The sequence below is a fragment of the Quercus robur genome, chromosome 11, assembly GCF_932294415.1.
Source record: "Quercus robur chromosome 11, dhQueRobu3.1, whole genome shotgun sequence".
Taxonomy (NCBI): domain Eukaryota; kingdom Viridiplantae; phylum Streptophyta; class Magnoliopsida; order Fagales; family Fagaceae; genus Quercus; species Quercus robur.
In genome coordinates this window covers 3,320,966-3,340,940 of record NC_065544.1, presented here as the reverse complement: position 1 = coordinate 3,340,940, position 19,975 = coordinate 3,320,966, and the positions used below count along the sequence as shown (strand labels likewise).

Below are 19,975 nucleotides of genomic sequence, written 5' to 3'. Positions count from 1 at the left end.
ACAGATCAGGGACATAGAATCACACCAATTACTTGATGAAGTATCTTAAACTTACTTCTATCAAGAGGTTTGGTGAAGATGTCGGCATTCTGACGTTCCGTAGGAATATACTCAAGACACACAATCTCTATGTGCTTAGTCTTAGAATGTTAAACAGGGTTCTTAGATATGTCAATAGCACTAGAGTTATCACAATAAACAATCACGGTATCTTGGGATATCCCATAATCAGTTAAAACCTTTTTCATCCAAAGAAGTTGTGAGCAACAACTTCCAGCAGCAATATATTCTGCCTCGGTAGTAAACAAGGACACATAATTTTGCTTTTTACTCATCCAAGCAACAAGATTGGCTCCAACATAAAAACACCCACCAATGGTGCTTTTTCTATCATCAGCATTACCAGCCCAATCAAAGTTAGAGAAACCAGCAAGAGACAGATTAGACTCTTTACTATAAAACAATCCATAATTACAAGTTCCACTAACATATTTAATGATTCTTTTGACAGCATTTAAGTGTAAAACTTTAGGATTAAATTGAAATCTAGAACAAACACCAACACTAAAGGCATATCAAGCCAACTAGCAATCAAATATAAAAAGCATCCAATCACACTTCTGTATAATGTAATATCAACAAACTCACCTGACGGATTATTTGTTAATTTTGCATTGGTGGTCATTGGTGTTCTGGCATGCGCGGCATTTTCCAGTCCAAATCTCTTGACTAGATTCCTTGCATATTTTGCTTGGTTGATGTAGATCCCTGAGTCTGTTTGCTTCAACTGTAATCCCAAGAAATAAGTTAGTTCACCAACCATACTCATTTCAAACATAGCCTTCATTTCATCTGCAAAAGAATGAATAAGAGAGTCATTAGTAGCACCAAAAATAATATCATCAACATAAATTTAAGCTACAACAAAATTGTTCTTATCCTTTCTTATGAAGAGAGTAGTGTCTGCAGATCCCCTTTTGAAGCCATGCTTAGTGAGATATGCAGTCAATCTATCATACCAAGCCCGTGGAGCTTGTTTCAAACCATACAGAGCTCTCTTCAATTTATACACATCATCCGGTTTGTGAGGGTCAACAAAGCCTTTCGGTTGTTCAACATATACTTCTTCTTGCAACATTCCATTCAAGAAAGAACTTTTGACATCCATTTGATATAGCTTGAAGTTCAGATGACTAGCTATAGCCAACGGTATCCTAATGGATTCCAATCTTGCCACCGATGCAAAGGTCTCATCAAAGTCAATCCCTTCCACTTGTGTGAAACCTTAAGCAACAAGTCTTGATTTATTTCTAATAACAGTGCAATGTTCGTCTGACTTGTTCTTAAAGATCCATTTAGTTCCAATTACATTTACACCCTTTGGTCTAGGAACTAATTCCCACACATCATTCCGAATAAATTGATGAAGTTCTTCATGCATAAAGTTTACCCATTCAGCATCTTGAAGTGCCTCATCTACCTTTTTCGGTTCAAATTGGGACAGATAGCATGAGTGTGTAATTACACTTAAGGCTTTTGACTTTAATCTCATGTTATCATTCAGACTTCCTAATATATTTGAGGAGGGATGATTAAGTCTTACTCTAGAGGAAGGACCTTTAACTAGAAATGTGGATGTACCTTTCTATTCTAATGAAGGACTAAACTTATGTTGAGTCTATTGAGTCTCATGAACTAGAGTGGATGGTTCAGGACTTGATGGCACAGAAATTGCGTCATTTAACACTATTAACTCCTCATCACTATGTTTCCCAACATAATCAATAGGAAGTGAGTCATTAACCTCCATAGGCTTATCTTGAACTGGAGCAGTACTTTCTAAATGTGCTTCTAGACATACTTCATCATGGATTACAACATTTGACGATTCCATGACTGTTTTGGTTCTTAGATTATACACTCTCTATGCTCTACTAGTAGAGGAGTACCCTAAAAAATATCCCTTGTCACTTTTTGCATCAAATTTTTCTAAGTTCTCTCTATCACGTAGAAGGTAACAATCACTACCAAATATCTTGAAATACTTAACAACCGGCTTCATTCTTCTCCAAAGTTCATAAGGAGTCCTCTTGGAATTAGGTCTAAAATACACCCAGTTGAGTGTATGACAAGCAATGTTAATTGCTTCTCCCCAGAAGGATTTTGGCAACTTTTTATTGTATAGCATGACACGTGCCATCTCCTAAACAACCTTATTTTTCCATTCAACTATTCCATTTTGTTGTGGTGTCTTGGGTGAAGAGAACTCTTGATGTGTGCCTTGTTCATTGCAGAAGGTAGCCAGGTTGGTATTCTTAAATTCTCTTCCATGGTCACTTCTAATCCTGGCTATCATAGTATCTTTTTCAACCTACAATTTCTTACATAGATGTATCATCTTCTCAAGAGTCTCAGCTTTATCTTTCAAAAGCACAACCCAAGTATATATGTTAAAGTCATCCACAACCACTAGAATATATTTCTTTCCCCCTAAACTCTGAACTAGAGCGGGACCCATAAGATCAATGTGCAGTAACTCCAAAGGTCTTGAAGTTTGAACCATAGCTACAAACGGATGTTTAGATTTTATCTGTTTACCTATCTGACATGGTCCACATATGCACTTATCTATTTTCTCAAACTTAGGTAAACCAACAACTGCATCACATTTGGAAATCTTTTCTAACTTCTTATGACTTGCATGCCCCAACCGTTGATGCCACAAATCAACTTGATCAATCTTTGCACTAAAGCACTTGTTGCTTATGCTTGGTGTCAATCCATAACAGTTGTCCGATGTCCTTACACAAACACACATACAGTCATCTCCTCCATCAAGTATCTCACATTCATACTTAGAGAAGAGAACATTCAGTCCATTGTTGCAAATCTGACTAATGCTGAGTAAATTTGCCTTCAGTCCATCAACATACCAAACATCTTCAAAGACCGACAACCCTGGAATGTCCATAGTTCCAATCCCTCTTATCATAGATTTGCCTCCATATCCAAAAGTGATTATCCCAATTTTTCCTTCAAAGAGGGTCTTAAATAATCCTTTGTTTCCTGTCATAAGCCTAGAACAACCACTATCCAAATACCAAAGACAAGAACACGTGCCTTTAAAGCAGTTAAGGCAGTATAACACAAATAATTATTATCACATATGATAAGACCAAGACATCCAAGAAAAGATTCAACAAAAACAACAAGCGACAAATACACAAAGTAAGCAAGTTGATACATAAGCAAAAAGATTTTTCAAGAATCCATAACAATAGGGGTCAAGGATCAGCTCAGTGATCAAAAGATCAACAACAAGAAAGCAACCCACTCTGATACCACTTGATGGTTTTTAGACCCCTTAAAAACACAATTGGATTAACCTAGATAATTAGCCAAGTTGTTACTTAGTCCAATTTAACAAAACTATCAAAACAGTCATATCATGCAAAGCAGCGGAAAGATAATAAAACACAACGATATGATCACCTTGGAAACCAAACCGTAAAAACCTGTGGAGGATTTAACCTAGCTATCCTTTATCATCGAAAAACAAAAAGGAACCATCCAGGATTGCACCAAATCACCTTGTCTTCTTTACAAAGATCAATGTCCCGAATCAATGATGCACCCATTAATGAACACAAACTAGCCGACACAAGAGCTTACCTTAGCCCATCACTCACAAACAAGATCACATGCTTGGGATCGCTCGATTCAGCTTCCGGTCCTTTGAAGCCAGCCCTACTAAATTCCATAACTAACATGCACAAGCACGTGAGCAATTCTCTTTCAATTCTGTCTAGCCAATTCCCCCAAAATATTAGACAACACAGCCAAAATAATAGGCACCTCGTGAACGTGGGTGTTCCAACATGGATTTCAAAGAAATTAAAGAGTCGGACTTGGATGTTGGAGAGTGAATATGACCCGAACAAGGTGCTACTGACTGTGGCTGCTGATGGAATTGGAAACTTCACCACCATCACTGATCCTATCAACTTTGCTCCAAACAATAGCAATGATAGAACACATATCTATGTGAAACAAGGGGTTTATGAGGAAAATGTGGTAATCCCAAGTTACAAGACCCACATTGTTCTACTCAGAGAAGGAGCTGATGTCACTAAAATTACTGGCAAGAGAAGCATGGGCGATGGCTGGACCATTTTCAGATCTGTAACTCTTGGTATGTTTGGCTAATTGATTCAATTGCATTGCATGCATACCTTTTGTTTTACTTTTGTATATCGAATAATTAATGTCCTTCAGACTCCTTTGTATTGAGGTGAAAACCATATTTTAGTCTCTACATTTTCAAGCGATTCCACTTTGGTCCCTAACTTTTATTTCCACCGCTTTTACTCCCTATCCTGAAAAACGTGTCTCGTTTTTGTCCCTACCGTTACATCAAAGACGGAAAATGCATACGTGGCAAACAGAGTGCACTGTTGTCACACTAAAAGCTGACGTGGCCATTAAAATAATAATAATAAATTGTTATTTGACATTAAAAAATGCCACGTCAACATCTAAATTAAAAAAATTAATTTATTAATTTTAACTAAATTAAAAAAAATTAAAAACAGAATTAAAAACCAAAAATCACATGAATTAAGATCTAAGTGTGTCTTGAACAAGAACAACAAGAAGACAAACCCAAATTTAAGAACACAAACCCAGAAATCAAAAAAAAAAAAAAAAAAACCAAACCCTTATGGTTTTAATCGACCTCACCAACCTCTCTCTGTTGTACTGTCTTTCACTCTCCGAGACAAAAAAAAAAAAAAAAAAAAAAAAAAAAAAAAAAAAAAAAAAAAAAAAAAAAAAAAAAATTCACTCTCGCACAATCTCACTTCATCATTTCGACTTGTTTCGTTTCCAATCACAACTCAATTTTTTTTTTTGTTTCTGAGTTTCCAACTGAGAATTGAACTGAAATGGCTTTCCAAGTCTTCAAGCTAGAAACTTCTAGAATAGTGTAGGACTGAGACATTTTTTTTTAGTCTTAGTTTCTCGCTTTCGCTCTCTCTTGCTCTTTTACTCTATCACTTGTTCGCTTTTTTTTTCTGTCTCTCTTTTGTTGAATGGCTTACAGAAGAATGGTCACTGGAAACTTAGATCCGAAGAGGAAGAGAAGCGGAGGTTTGAGAAGGAAGCAGGCGGGGCGAGGATCATGCCGCAGTAGTTAGTACCAAAACTCACTGGAATTAAAGGGAAAAAAAAAAAAAGTCTTTGCCGACAATGACTTACTTCTCTATGTATTTTTTTGACTCTTAAGCTCAAAATTGTTACTGTTTCTTCAACTTCGAAGCAAGCGTGATTGTTCAACTTCAATCTAAAAATAGTTCGTTGAAAGCTCCGATTTGAGAAGCCATGGGGTTTTTGCTCAAAGAGGCACTCAAGATGCTCTATACTTCGAATCACTAGTCCTACACTATGTTCTGGAAGATCAGATGCCAAAACCCTAGATAAATCTTCGTTTGGTTGCCAAGAAAGTGAAAGTATAGGAAAAGAGTTTTTTTTTTTTTTTTTTTTTTTTTTTTTTTTTTTTTTAATTTCTGGGTTTGTGTTCTTGTTGTTCTTGTTCAAGAAACACTTAGATCTCAATTCATGTGATTTTTAGTTTTTAATTTTTTAATTTAGTTAAAATTAATAAATTAATTTTTTTTTAATTTAGATGCTGACGTGGTATTTTTTTAATGCCAAATAACATTTTTTATTATTATTTTAATGGTCACGTCAGCTTTTAGTATGCCAACAGTGCACTATGTTTGTCACGTGTGCATTTTTTGTCTCTAATGTAACGGCAAGGACAAAAACGATATGCATTTTTTAGGATAGAGACTAAAAGCGGTGGAAATAAAAGTTAGGAACCAAAGTGAGAATTGCATGTACATATAGGGACGAAATTGTGGTTTTCGCCTTGTATTTAATCAATCTTGTAAGGTGTACTTGTAAGGCAAAATGCATAAATCAGAATTGATAGTCATGAAATAGTACCTTCTTATTAACTCAGTTTTATTTTTTATTTTTATAATTCAATGATTTAGGAAGAAGATTTGAACCCTGGGCATATTTGTATTTGTTGAAACATCAAAAAATGCAATTAAGTTACAATGCTCGAAATTTTATGTTTGAGCACTAAATATAATTTAATTTGTTGGTATATACTTAAGTAATTAACTGATGTTATGAATACTAAAAATTTTACTACAAATGAATATTACACATGGAAAATTCTAAACATATTATAAATTTTACTATGTAAACTATACATATTGATATAGTAATGAATATTATTAGTAGATTAAAAAAAATCATAATAAATAAGTGCCTTGAATTGCTTTTTCTGTGATTGTTGATATCAATCTGTAAAGGCTATGTGACAAAAATATAAGTTATGTAATAAAATTTGTGGCATCCCTAACATCTCTGGAAAAAAAAAAAAAGCAACTCAAACTCTTATTTATATGTTATTGAAGTGGTACCACTCATATTTCATGCCACATTAATTTATTAGCTTTAGTGATAAAATTAATACTAAGGGTCTGTTTGGATACTGCTTATTACTAAAAACTGAAAACACTGTAGTAAAATAATTTTTAAATGTGTGAATAGTACTTGGGGCCTAGTTTTGAAGAAAAATTTGCTGAATTAGACAACTTGTGGGTCCCATGAACAGTGCACAGGACCCACTGTATTGGACACAAATGCGCTGAAACTAAATTCAATGCAATCCAAACAAAGGCTAAGTTAACAATTTTTCTTTGTTGTTGTTGTTGTTGTTTTTTTTTTTTTTTTTTTTTTTTTTTTTTTAAATACCTTGTAACTAATTAGTAATATTTAATAAATTGAACTTTAGCAGTGCTTGGCGAACGTTTTCTGGCACAAGGCATTCATATCGAGAACAAGGCTGGAGTAGCCTTGAGAGTACATTGTACGTCCATTCATTTTGCCAATTCTACCAAGAGTGTGACATATGGGGCACTATAGATTTTATATTTGGGAATGTAGCAGTTGTATTTCAAGCTTGTACCATTATTTCCAAAATGCCAATGTCTAGTCGATTCACAATTATTACAGCACAATCTCGTGATAGCCTAGACGAGTACACTAGAATCTCCTTCCAAAATTGTTCAATTGTTGCTGCTACAAATGATTTGGACTATAATTCTACCACTGTGAAAAGCTACCTAGGAAGGCCACAAAGGATGTACTCTCGGACAGTCTACCTAGAATCCTACATTGGCAACTTTATTGACCCAGCTAGCTGGAGGCAATGGTCTAATGATGATGATGATGATGATGATGATGATGACCAAGGATTAGACACTTTGTACTATGGGGAGTATAATAATTATGGATCTAGCTCATCAACGGATGATAGAGTTACTTGGCCAGGGCATCACATAATGAATTCTTATAATGCAATTAATTTCACAGTTTCAGAGTTTATTATTGGTGTTAAATGGTTGGCTTCCAATATAATTCCATGTCATTTTTAGGTTATTTTTTTTTTCTCCTTCATGTGGATCAAATAGCCAAAATAATTTCACTTCTTCAAAGATGGCTAATTAGATATTGTAATAGGTCTCATATAATGGTACTTTATTTGTTAAAAATCTTGTAACTCAAGGTATTCTCTTGTGATCAAATCCCCCTTCCCCTTTTTATTGTAAGCAAATGGATTCTTCCAATGTGGCTAATATTTGCTTACAATGTACATTTTATATTTTATTGTTTATATAAAGTAATAATTATCCGATGAAAATAATCATGTGCTGCAAGGATTGCATTATATATTACTTCCTAATGATTTGAAGTTTGAACTCCTACTCTCTGATGCATTGTAGCGGAGCTTAAAGATTTTTTTTTTTTTTTTTTTTTTTTTTTTTTTTTTTTTTTTTTTTTTTTGAGAATCCGGAGCTTAAAGTTTAGAATTTGATGTGATTTCCAACTTGTTTTCATAATGGTATGTAGAAATGGCAAAACGGGTCAAAATTTTCTAACTCAATCTGACCCAACTCAAAAAATACCTGATCCAAATCTGATTTTTTTGTCCCAAAATAAAAACGGATTGACCCGTGACCTGACTCAATTTTTTTTTACAAGTCAACCCACTCCTACCTAAATAACCAATGACCCAACCCATTAAAAAAATTTGTAAATTTTATTTTTTTAAACTACGTCCTGATACTAAGTGCATAAAGCACAAAGCACCAGGATGGCAAAGCTAAACCAATAGGCAATGAATTATTAAATTACAAGAAGAAAAAACAATAGCTTTTTACATGCAATTTGCCTATTTGATTTTGAGGGCTTCACAAGAATCACAAAACCAATAAAGCTAAAAGTTTCAGCTCTGCCTCCACAGACCACAGAGACATGACAATTGACATGAGAAGACTTAGACAACACAACCATTAAAAAAAAGAAAAAAAAAATCTAATTCAATTAACTAGCTTAGCTGGAGTCCAAAGCCAAAATTGTGATTCACAAACATGAAAGAGTGAAGGGAAAACGTGACAACACAACACAACCACATCCACGGACCACAAGGGATGAAATTGGCCAACTTGAGCTACAATTTGCAAGTATGAATATTTACAGTGCTGAATCTACTATCAACGTTGAGTAAATTAAGATTAAAGTGTAATTCTTATAAAATATTTACTTATTTTTCTTTACTTAATATGTTATGTTTATTTTTAAATCTTTTTTTGTTTAGTTTATCTTTCTAAGTAATCTAACTTTACTATTATTTTAAATGCAACAGGAACACGTGCACTTAAGAAGACCGACAACTTGCTACTTTACTAGTTTACTTGTTTTATTTGTTTTAAGATCTATCTCTTTTTGAAGTTGTAAACCTATAATTATATGCATTTTGACCGTGAACAATTGACATTGAAGACTTTTCCCATTATGAATTTATGACTATAAATAATTTTTGTCATGCTCAAAAGTCAAAACTATCGGAATTGGAAGGATATTAACAAGTGGCATTAAATACAATTCATTTGCTTAACCAATTTTATTCATTCTCTCTAAACAGGTTGTCATTGATTTGTTTTTATAATTGGAAAAAATTTTTTTGAAAAATACGGGTCAACCCGGCCCACAACCCAATTGACCCGTTTGACCCGCCAACCCAATTGATCAGACCCGAACCCAACCCAACCCACCCATTTTGCCATGTAATTGGTATGTAGTGGCTGGGTGGGAACATACAAGAAACAAACCATATATATGGCTTGTGGAGGGCTTATCTTTATTACTTTTATCTCAAAAAACGTTTAGCAATTTTCGTCGTTATTACGTGCTCAATTAATTGCTTACCCTTGATATTTTTACGTATGATATAATTCCAAATGCAAAAATCAGTGTAGGAGACAATTATGAGTTATGACCAGCAGATTAGGGCAGGTCTTTTTGTCTTCTCATAAAATATCCAAGGGGAACATAGACATGCTGCTGCGCGCTTCCCTTTTAACGTGTCTTTGACTCTTCACTTTTACATTATGTTTGGTTGTAGATATAAGGAAAAAGAAGAGAAAGGAAAAGAATAAGGAAAGGCGAATGAGAAAGGAAAGAGAAGAGAAAATATTTCACTTGACTTGTTTGAATATAGGAAAGAAAGAAAAGAAGAAAATGTGAGCATTCTATCTTTCTTTTGTTTGGTTTGCAAAATAAAGAGAAAAGAAAAATGCCTACTTTTACTTTTATGCTCTTATTAATGATAGAGAAGTTAATATATTAGAACACTCCTAATTTCTTGAAAGTATTAAGAACATATTAGCCATTTTATAGTATAAAGTGGTGAGTCTTATAAAATTAATAATCTCCCTTCCTTCTATTTCCGCCCAAATTAGGCTGCGTTTGAATCGACTTCAAAGTGATTCCGGAAATGATTTTCCGGAAAATTCATGCGTTTGGCTGTCACGGAAAACGTTATTTTCCGGAAAATGATTTCCGGTTGACCACGAATTTTCCCTTTGACCACGGAAAATGATTTCTGCCTTCATTTTCACTTCAATTCACTTCCGAAAAGAGAGAGAGAGAGAGAGAGAGAGAGAGAAGAGAAGAGAAGAGAGAGCCCAGATCAGAGAGAGAGAGGGACGATCGCGCCGACGAGCGGCGCGGTGCACGATCGCGATCGTCGATCGAGCGGCGCGATCGACAATCGCGATCGACGAGCGCGCTCGTCTCTCGTCGATCGACGAGCGCGATCGACGAGTGCGCTCGTCTCTCGTGGATCGACGAGCGCGATCGACGAGCGCGTTCATCGATCGCGATCGTCGATCGACGAGCGCCGCTCGTCGGACGCTCGTCGGACGAGCGTTTCGCCGGATTTGATGTATTTTCTAGTAAAATGATTAAATGAACCAAACACCAAAATTAATTTTCCGTAAAATGAATTTTGTGACAGCCAAACACATGAAAACGTTTTCCTTTCCGAAAAATAGAATATTTTCCGGAAATGATTTTACGCGAACCAAACACAGCCTTAGGTTGATACCAAAACAGTGAGCCCCACAGAAAAAGAATAATTTCACCTCATTTATTTTTCTTTTCTCTTGTACAACCAAACAGCGGAATGGAAATTTCTTCCATCCTTTTCCCTTCTTTTCTCTTCATTTTCACTCACCGTTTCCAAACACACTGTTACTGTTTTACAATCAAAGCCAGTTAACAGTGCCTGCATGCGTGGATGTACTAGATTCACAGCAAACTATGTTACTTTCTTTTTTTCTTTTTTTTGGTTAACAAACTATGTTACTTTTACACACACATTGATATCTTTTATAAATTAAATAGGTAAAATCTATTACACATTTGTGTGGTTGCACATAAGTTTGAAATCGTGAGTCTAATTTACAATTTCAATTATGAAATCGTGAGTTACACAGTGCCCAAAAATTAATATCCATTCACCATGGAAAACTTGGTGATTGTCTCATGCATAAATTCAATTTTTGATTCGTGCGGAGTCTAAAACGTGTTGTTTATTTCAGAACAATTTTAAGCAAACTATGGTGCTTTCACACATATTTGTGTAGTAACTCATGGGCGTAACCTTTTTAGAAGAGAAGATACATGGAAGTAACCTTAATTTGGGAATTTGTATGAAACATATAAATTTAAGATTAATGATAATCATGCACTTCCTTTTCAAGGATAAATTATTGTTGGAATAGATTATATGTCATTGTCACATATATTACACTTCATTTTTATGTCATCTTAAGATAGATTACATGTCATTCTAGGATAGACTTTACTATTGTATCATTGTGCATGTACATGCATATCATTCTTTTTCTTTTTTTTAAAACCAAACACCAAATATTTTAATTATTCTTTAAATGGTGTTTTATTATATTGAATTTGAAACTAGGTATTATCATTTTAAAATAAGTGTTATAGACTGCCTAACACTTACTCTACACATAACCGAACTTTCGAATCTTGATTTATGATTTGAGACATTATGTTATTTTCTAGTTTAGCTTAAGAGCCTTAGGGTTTTCTTAGGTAAATCTAGAAAATAAATTTGATTAAACTTAAATGACCAATTACACCTTAGAATCTCAATGATTAGTAACCACTCCTTAAAAATAAAGGTATAAATAAATATTTATTCACATACGCCCCCATAGTGTTGTACACGCGTCACACACATGTTAGCTTCTATAGCAAACGCACATCGCCAAAGCAAATTTCCAAGCCCAAAATACGAACGCAATGTCGTTCAGGACATAGTAAGAATCAAGTACGACAAAATCATTTAAATTTGTTTAAATGATGTACTATAGAGGCAGGGAATCCTTCTATTCCACCTAAAAAAAAAAACTATCTAGTCATGTGCCTCCAAAAATAAAATATAAATATAAAAGGATTTGAATCCAACTACTTAACTTAACAGTGAGATTCACTGTAAATATGAAAACAATATAAACTATATCATTGTGTTTTAGGAGGGCCCAATAATTTTTGGTGCTAAGTTACCCGTTACAAGAGTCCCACTTACGTTTGACTCCGATAGGAGACTTGACTGTTCCAAAGCGGGAGTTTCCAGTCAGCCACCCATCACTCCTGAATTCTGATCAAATAAACCTCCAAATGGGGTAAAGAAGCAGACAAATAAATTAAATAAACAACAAAGTGATCGTTAACATTTCAGTGCAACAGTGACTGAAACTTTCGGTTTTATATATGGAGGCTTTTCTTCGTCCCTAGATCTGAGATATCAATCGACTTCATTTCTTTGCTTTATACTGAAGTTGAGGGAACGATTGTAAGACTGATAGGAAAAGATGATTGCCCAAGGGCCTGGGCAACTTGTTGCAATTGCGTGGCTTGAGTTGAGGATATATCCCACCATATCCACTATAGCTTGTTCCGCCATATACTAACCAAGGCTGGGATAGAGAATCACATTTCCTTGAGGCTACAACAAGTCTAAGGGAATTTGTAGTGGCTAAAAAGGGGAGAGGATACAACCCTTGAACTCCCTTCTTCATTAATCATGGATGTTGGTACAACAGTTAAAGTGGTGAAAGGATTGCCATAAAATCTCTGAGTAATCATGGGCCCTTTTACTACATTAGTAATTTCTTTTGTTTTTGTTTTTGTTTTTTTGATTGAAATGCATGAGTAATATTTTAATAATTTTTTCTTTTTTTTTTTACGAATTTCAACATAAAGTTGTGCATTGTGACACTGAATAGGAATGAAATCTATGGACATTATAAATTGAAGACCTTTTATTGAGCAATTTGAGGTTGCAATGAAGACATCCTCTCATGAATGTGACATATATAACTATACAAACTTAAAAAACCTAGAGTAATTTTCGTGCCTGGCATTGAAACATAATATATAAATTTGGTCTTTAAACTTTGCACTAAATGTCAATTTAGTCCTTAACGTTTTAAATTTATCAATTTAGTCTCTAATATTTTGGTATCTATATATTATTGAAGGGACACTAATCACATTCATTTACATTTCATTTTATTCTTTACTTACTGGCTAATAATATATAATAAATGAAACTTCAACTATGTTTGGTGATGGCATTCTAGCACAAGACATATGTATTAAGAACATGGCTGGAGCATAGAAATATCAAGCGGTTGACTTAAGAATAAATGAAGACTCAGTTGCTTTCTATGGGTGCTCCATTAATGGTTACCAAAATATACATTGTATGTTCATTATTTTCAACAATTCTGTCGAGGGTGTAACAAACGAGGGACTATAGATTTCATATTTAGGAATGCAATGGTGGTATTTCAAGAGAGTAGCATTATTTTTAGAATGCACTCCATGCCAATTCACATTATCACAAACATGGTCTCGTGACATCCTAAATGAGGACACTGGAATCTCCATCCAAAATTCCCAATTTTGGATGATTTATTCTGGAATTTTGGATGATTTATTCTCTAATTCTAGCAATTTGAAAAGATACTTAGGAAGGACATGGAAGATGTACTCTCAAACTGTCCACCTAGAGTCCTACAATTGGGTGGATGCAGTGGTCTGAGGCTAATGGTGAAAATCAAGGATTAGACACTTTCTATTTCGAAAGGTATGAAAATTATGGGTCTAGTACATCAATAGATAATAAAGTTAGTTGGTCAGGGTATCACGTAATGGATATTTACAATGCATGTAATTTCACAATGTCAGAGCTTATTATTGGTGATGAATATTGGTTGGATTTATATTTAAAGTTTGATCTAATCTAATGAGGCATTAATTAAATACATTTGTCTTTTTTCTCTACTTTGAATGGCAAAAATAATTTCACTTCCTCAATGCCAAAAATAATTTTTCTCTATTCCTTTTCAAGTTTTTAATTTGTTTGATTTGTTCACTTTAACAATATGAAGTGGATTTTATTTCAGAGGTTCTTCTTAGTGGAATGATACCATGACATAATTCAGACAATTTATCATAAAATAAATGTCATGATTTAAAAAAATAAAATAAAATAAAATAAAATAAAAAAAAAACTCTATCACATCTCAAATGCCATATTTTAACACTAGTTAAATACTACTCCCTTTATCCCAAATTGTTAAAAAATCCAATTTTCTAAGGGAGCATCATTTAATCTATTGTCTTTTATTTAAAAGGTACAAGTTTTCAAACTAACCTTCATTAATGTAAACTCTAGACAAAGAATTGTTTTGATTTTTTTTAAATAAAGGGATAGGATAGGAATTTTATTTATTGACAAATGACTACATTTTGGGACATCCAAATATGGAATAGATAAACAACAATTTGGGACAAGAGAAAAGTATAAATACTACTCCCTTTATCCCAAATTGTTAAAAAATCCAATTTTCTAAGGGAGCATCATTTAATCTGTTGTCTTTTATTTAAAAGGTACAAGTTTTCAAACTAACCTTCATTAATGTAAACTCTAGACAAAGAATTGTTTTGATTTTTTTAAATAAAGGGATAGGATAGGAATTTTATTTATTGACAAATGACTACATTTTGGGACATCCAAATATGGAATAGATAAACAACAATTTGGGACAAGAGAAAAGTATAATTTATTTATTTTTTAAAATGATTTGGAGGGAGGGTATGCTTCTATTCCACTTCAAAACTATCTATTGGTCAAACAACTTGTCTATCTTGCATTAGCGCTTGGATTCAAGTCGTACGAGACACATTAGTATCGGGGTTGACGGGGCCATTTAGCGTTATAATTTAACTCATCATAGTGGAAAGTGACTTGCTCCTAAAATTTCACCTTTTTAATTCTATTCCAAAAAAAAAAAAAAATAACCAATCTTATCTAGTCACATGCATTTTCTTTAATAAAAAAAATATATAAAATGGAAAAAAATACTTCTCAGTGATTATTTATTAGGTGTTGTGGAGCAAAGTGACGTAATGCTTACTTTTCTCATATTGATGATAGATCTAAGAAATTCAATTTATGGTAAAATCCAAGTAATTTAATTTATGCATGGCAAGATCTACATAAATATAAAAAGTATTATATTAACATGTTTGGAAAGCACCCAATAATTTTCCAGGCTCAGCTACCCATGTATGCTGCAAGAGTCCCATTTACATTTGTCTCCAATAGGAGACTTGACTATTCCAAATCGGGAGTTTCCAGTCTTCCGCCCATCGCGCTCCTGAATTCTGAACAGAAATAAACCTTCAAATGGGATAAAGAAATAGACAAATAAATTAAGTGATCGTTACACATTTTTGTGCATCACTGACTGTGACCCTCTACTCAATCTTCATGTACGTACTCAAATCTCTCCACGGATTTACCGCGAAAAAGAAATATATAGCATTGTAATCAAATTCTAACAGAAAGCGTGCAATTAAAGCTTTGACTTAACGTTCTCAGCGGCATTGTTTATCTCAGCAATTAGGCCCTCTTAATCTCTGTGGGTCTTCATTTCATTTTTATCTCATCAAACTTTGATGGCTTCCTCCACCAACAATATTCTGAAGCTTCTTCTGCTTCTCCCTGCACTCAGCTTATCAAGAACATGGGCTCTCGACTCTTCTCAGTCTTCTTCTTCTTGTTATTCTTCTTCTTCTTCTTCTTCTTCTTCTTCTACTTATCCTTATTCTTCTTCTTCTTCTTCTTCTTCTTATTCCTCTTCTTGTTCCTCTTCCACAAATTCTCCGGACTATTCCGAATATTTTGCCTACATAGAATCTATCTGCAAAACCATACCATACCCAGAAGTCTGCCTTGACACATTGGAACACTCCATCGACGAAATATCAACGGCTACCAGTCCAAACAACACCGCCTACTACCTCCATTACAGCCTCAAAACCGCAATAAATGAGTCTAGAAAGCTTTCCACTCTGTTATCCAAGGCCGGAATCTCAAATAATATCATCGAAAATCAAAGAGGAACCATCCAGGACTGTACGGAACTCCACCAAATCACTTTGTCTTCTTTACAAAGATCAGTGTCCCGAACCAATGATGTAACCATTAATAAACGCAAACTAGCCGATGCAAGAACTTACCTTAGCGCAGCACTCACCAACAAGATCACATGCTTGGAATCCCTCGATTCAGCTTCAGGTCCTTTGAAGCCAGCCCTGCTGAATTTCATACATGACACTTACAAGCATGTAAGTAATTCTCTTTCAATTCTGTCTAGCCAAAACGACCAATATAATAGCCAAGACGGTCAAAATAATAGGCACCTCATGGACGTGGATGTTCCAACATGGATTTCAAAGAAATTAGATAGTCGGACTCGGATGTTGGAGAGTGAATATGATCCGAGCAAGGTACTGCTGACTGTAGCTGCTGATGGAACTGGAAACTTCACCACCATCACTGATGCAATCAACTTTGCTCCAAACAATAGCATTGTTAAAACAGAGATCTATGTGAAACAAGGAGTTTATGAGGAAAATGTGGTAATCCCAAGTTACAAGCTAAACATTTTTCTGCGTGGAGAGGGAACTGATGCCACTATCATTACTGGTAATAGAAGCGTGGTAGATGGCTGGACCACTTTCAACTCTGCAACTCTTGGTATGTTTAGCTAATTTCTTCAATTGCATTGCAAGCATGCCTTTTTGTTTTACTTTCATATATCTAATAATTTGTGTCCTTCCCTAATTAATCAAACTTTTTTTTTCTTTTTAATCTTGTAAGTTTTACTTGTGAGGCACAATACATATTCATGAAATAGTGCCTTTTTGTTAATTAAGTTTTTGTTTTCTTTAATAAAATAATTTTGGAGGAGAGATTTGAACCTTAGGCATGTTTGTTGGAACACCAAAAAATGCCAATTAAGCTACAATATTCTAAATTTTAAGTTTGAGCGCTAAATAAACTTTAATTTGTTGGGATATAGTTAAGTATTTTAATTGATGTTAAAAATATAAGAAATTTTACTACATGAATGTTACAAACTAAAACGTCACATATAACCAAAAAAAAATGTGAAAATATTATAAATTTTACTACATAATTGATATAGTAACAAATTTTATTTTTGAATTTTAAAAACGTAATAAATGAATGCCTTTAATTGCTTTTTTTTTTTTTTTTTTTTTTTTGAAAGAGTTTCAACATATGGTATTCACTTCTGATGATAGTTTTTTATCATTAAACCAAGACATCAATCGGTTTTTTGTGTAAGCGGTGATTGAACCTCAAATCTCTTATTCAACAATCAAAGACTTTATCAGTTGATCTAACTGGAACCCACTAAATTGTTTTTTTTTTTTTTTTTTTTGGTGATTGATGACATCAATTTATAAAAGTTATATAGCAGAATTTGTGGCACCCCTAGCATATCTAAAAAAACAATTTAGACACTTCTTTAATTGTTGTTAAAGTGACACCATTCATATATCAAGTCACATTAGTTTATATGTTTTTGTGATAAAATGAAAACTAAGTTAAGAATTTTTCTAAGTTTCCTTTTTCTTTTACTTGTAACTAATTATTAATATATAATAAATTGAACTGCAACGGTGTCTGGAGAAGGCTTTTTGGCTCGAGACATACGTATTGAGAACAAAGCTGGAGGAGAGAAACATCAAGCTGTTGCTTTGAGAGTAAATGCAGACTTTGTCGCATTGTACAAATGCTCCATCATTGGTTACGAGGATACATTGTATGTCCATTCCTTTCGACAATTCTACAGAGAATGTGAAATAAAGGGCACTATAGATTTCATATTTGGGAATGCAGCGGTTGTATTTCAATCGTGTGACATTGTTTCAAGAATGCCAATAGCTGGCCAATTCACGGTCATCACAGCACAGTCTCGTAACAGCCCAGATGAGTCAACTGGAATCTCTTTCCAGAATTGTAATATTTTAGCTGAAAAGGATTTGAGCTCTAGCGTAAAAAGCTACCTAGGAAGGCCATGGAGGATGTACTCTCGGACAGTCTACCTAGTATCCTACATTGACAACTTTATTGACCCAGCTGGATGGACGCAGTGGTCCAATGATGATAATCAAGGATTAGACACTTTGTATTATGGGGAGTATGCTAATACAGGACCTGGCTCATCAATAGATGACAGAGTGACTTGGTCAGGGTATCACATAATGGATTTTTTTGATACATTTAATTTCACCGTGTCCTTGTTCATTTCTGGTGTTGACTGGTTGGAAAATAGTCCCATTCCTTGCGAATTTTGGGTAAATTAAATGGATTTGTCTTCCTTTTTTATGGCAAAAATAACCTCAAATGTAGCTAATTAGACCTAGAAATAAATCTTATATAATGGTATTTTATTTGTCAAGAGTCTTTTAACTTAGTGACATCTTCTATTCAAATCCCCTCTCTATTTTTTTTTTTTTTTTTAAAGAAAGAATGTAATTGATGCAAGGATAGCATTATATACCGCTTCCTAATGATTTGAAGTTCGAATTTTGAACTCCTATTCTCTGATGCTATATATGTTACGAAGTCTATACGTTAGGAATTTAATGTGATTCCCAACTTGTTTTCATCACTTGTTACTTTCATAATGGTATGTAGTGGCCGGGGGAATATACACATTGATACAAGAAACCAACCATATGGTTTGTGGAGGTCTTATCTAAATTTTTATCAGAGAAAACGTTTAAAAACTATTCGTCTATAGACTATAGTATCTGCCCAATTAATTACTTACTCTTGATATTATTACGTATGATACAATTCCAAATGCAGAAATCAGTTTAGGATACAGATCGTTTCCTTTCTTCCTCAAAAAAAAAAGCTTAGGATACAGTTGTGACCAGAAGATTAGGTCTTTTTGTCTTCTTTTTAAATACCCAAGCGGAAAGACTCAAAACTGCTAGTTCGCGCTCTCTCTTTTAACGCTTCTTCACTCTTGACTTTTACAACCAAAGCTATACAACAGACAATTTCCGCATGCGTGGATGTACTAGATGTAAAAGCATTGGTGATTGGGCTCTTGCAAATCAATTTCTAATAAGATAGGTGCAGAGTCTTATATGTGTTGGTTATGCCTTGTGTTAAATGAGTGGATTTAGAGTGAGAATAATTGGGTTAAGTACATAAAATTTATTTCCCTATTTATTATCTATTTAATTAATTATTTCTAATCCAAACCCAACCCAACCCAATTTTTAAGGGTAAAATCTAATCCACTCAATTATCTAATAATCAAAATTACCGAAATGCTCCTAAAACTTAAAAATGACTAAAATACTCCTAAAATTATCAAAATACCCATATACCTTTAAAAAAAAACCAAATATGCTATAAAAAAAATAAAAAATAAAAAAAATAAAAAAAAAAACTAAAAAACTAAAAATTACCAAAATACCCCCAAAACCTAAAAATTGACCAAAATATCCCTAAAGTTAAAAATTGAACGAAATACCCCAAAAACTAAAAAATGACCAAAATACTCTTGAAACCTAAAAATGACCAAAATATCTCCTAAACCTAAAAATGACCAAAATGCCCTAAAAACCTAATAAAATAACCAAAATACCCTTGAAATCTAAAAATTAACCAAAACACCACTTAAATCTGAAAATGACCAAAATATCCCTAAAATCTAAAAATTAACCAGAATACCACATAAACTGAAAACAAAAACACTCATTTTCTACATTTTTTTTTTTTTTTTTTTTTTTTTTTAGAAACCAAACACTCATTTTCTACCTTAAAAACATTGTTATGTTTCAAGAGCACCCAATAATTTTTCATGCTCAGTTACCTACGTATGCTGCAAGAGTTCCACTCACATTTGTCTCGCATTTTGTCTCTGATAGGAGACTTGACTGCTCCAAAGCTGAAGTTTCCGGTCTTCCACCCATCACTCCTGAATTCTGATCAAATAAACCTCCAAATGGGGAAAAGAAGTAGACAAATAAATTAATAAAACAACAAAGTGATCGTTAACATTTTCCAGGTTCCAAGTATTCAATCTCTCCACTGATTTCCCGTAAAATTTAAAAAACA

At 33.8% G+C, this 19,975-nt stretch overlaps 1 protein-coding gene and 1 pseudogene across 1 annotated transcript; both read left to right on the top strand.

The window, feature by feature from the left end:
* The first annotated feature begins 2,897 nt into the window (after positions 1 to 2,897).
* On the top strand, positions 2,898 to 7,511 carry LOC126707144 (probable pectinesterase/pectinesterase inhibitor 12; annotated as a pseudogene).
* A 7,969-nt stretch (positions 7,512 to 15,480) lies between these two features.
* LOC126707143 (probable pectinesterase/pectinesterase inhibitor 12) lies at positions 15,481 to 19,846 on the top strand. Its single transcript, XM_050406745.1, has 3 exons — positions 15,481 to 16,564; positions 17,513 to 18,192; positions 19,727 to 19,846. The coding sequence occupies exons 1-3, from the start codon at positions 15,481 to 15,483 to the stop codon at positions 19,844 to 19,846; spliced, it is 1,884 nt and encodes a 627-aa protein (XP_050262702.1).
* The last annotated feature ends 129 nt before the right edge of the window (positions 19,847 to 19,975 follow it).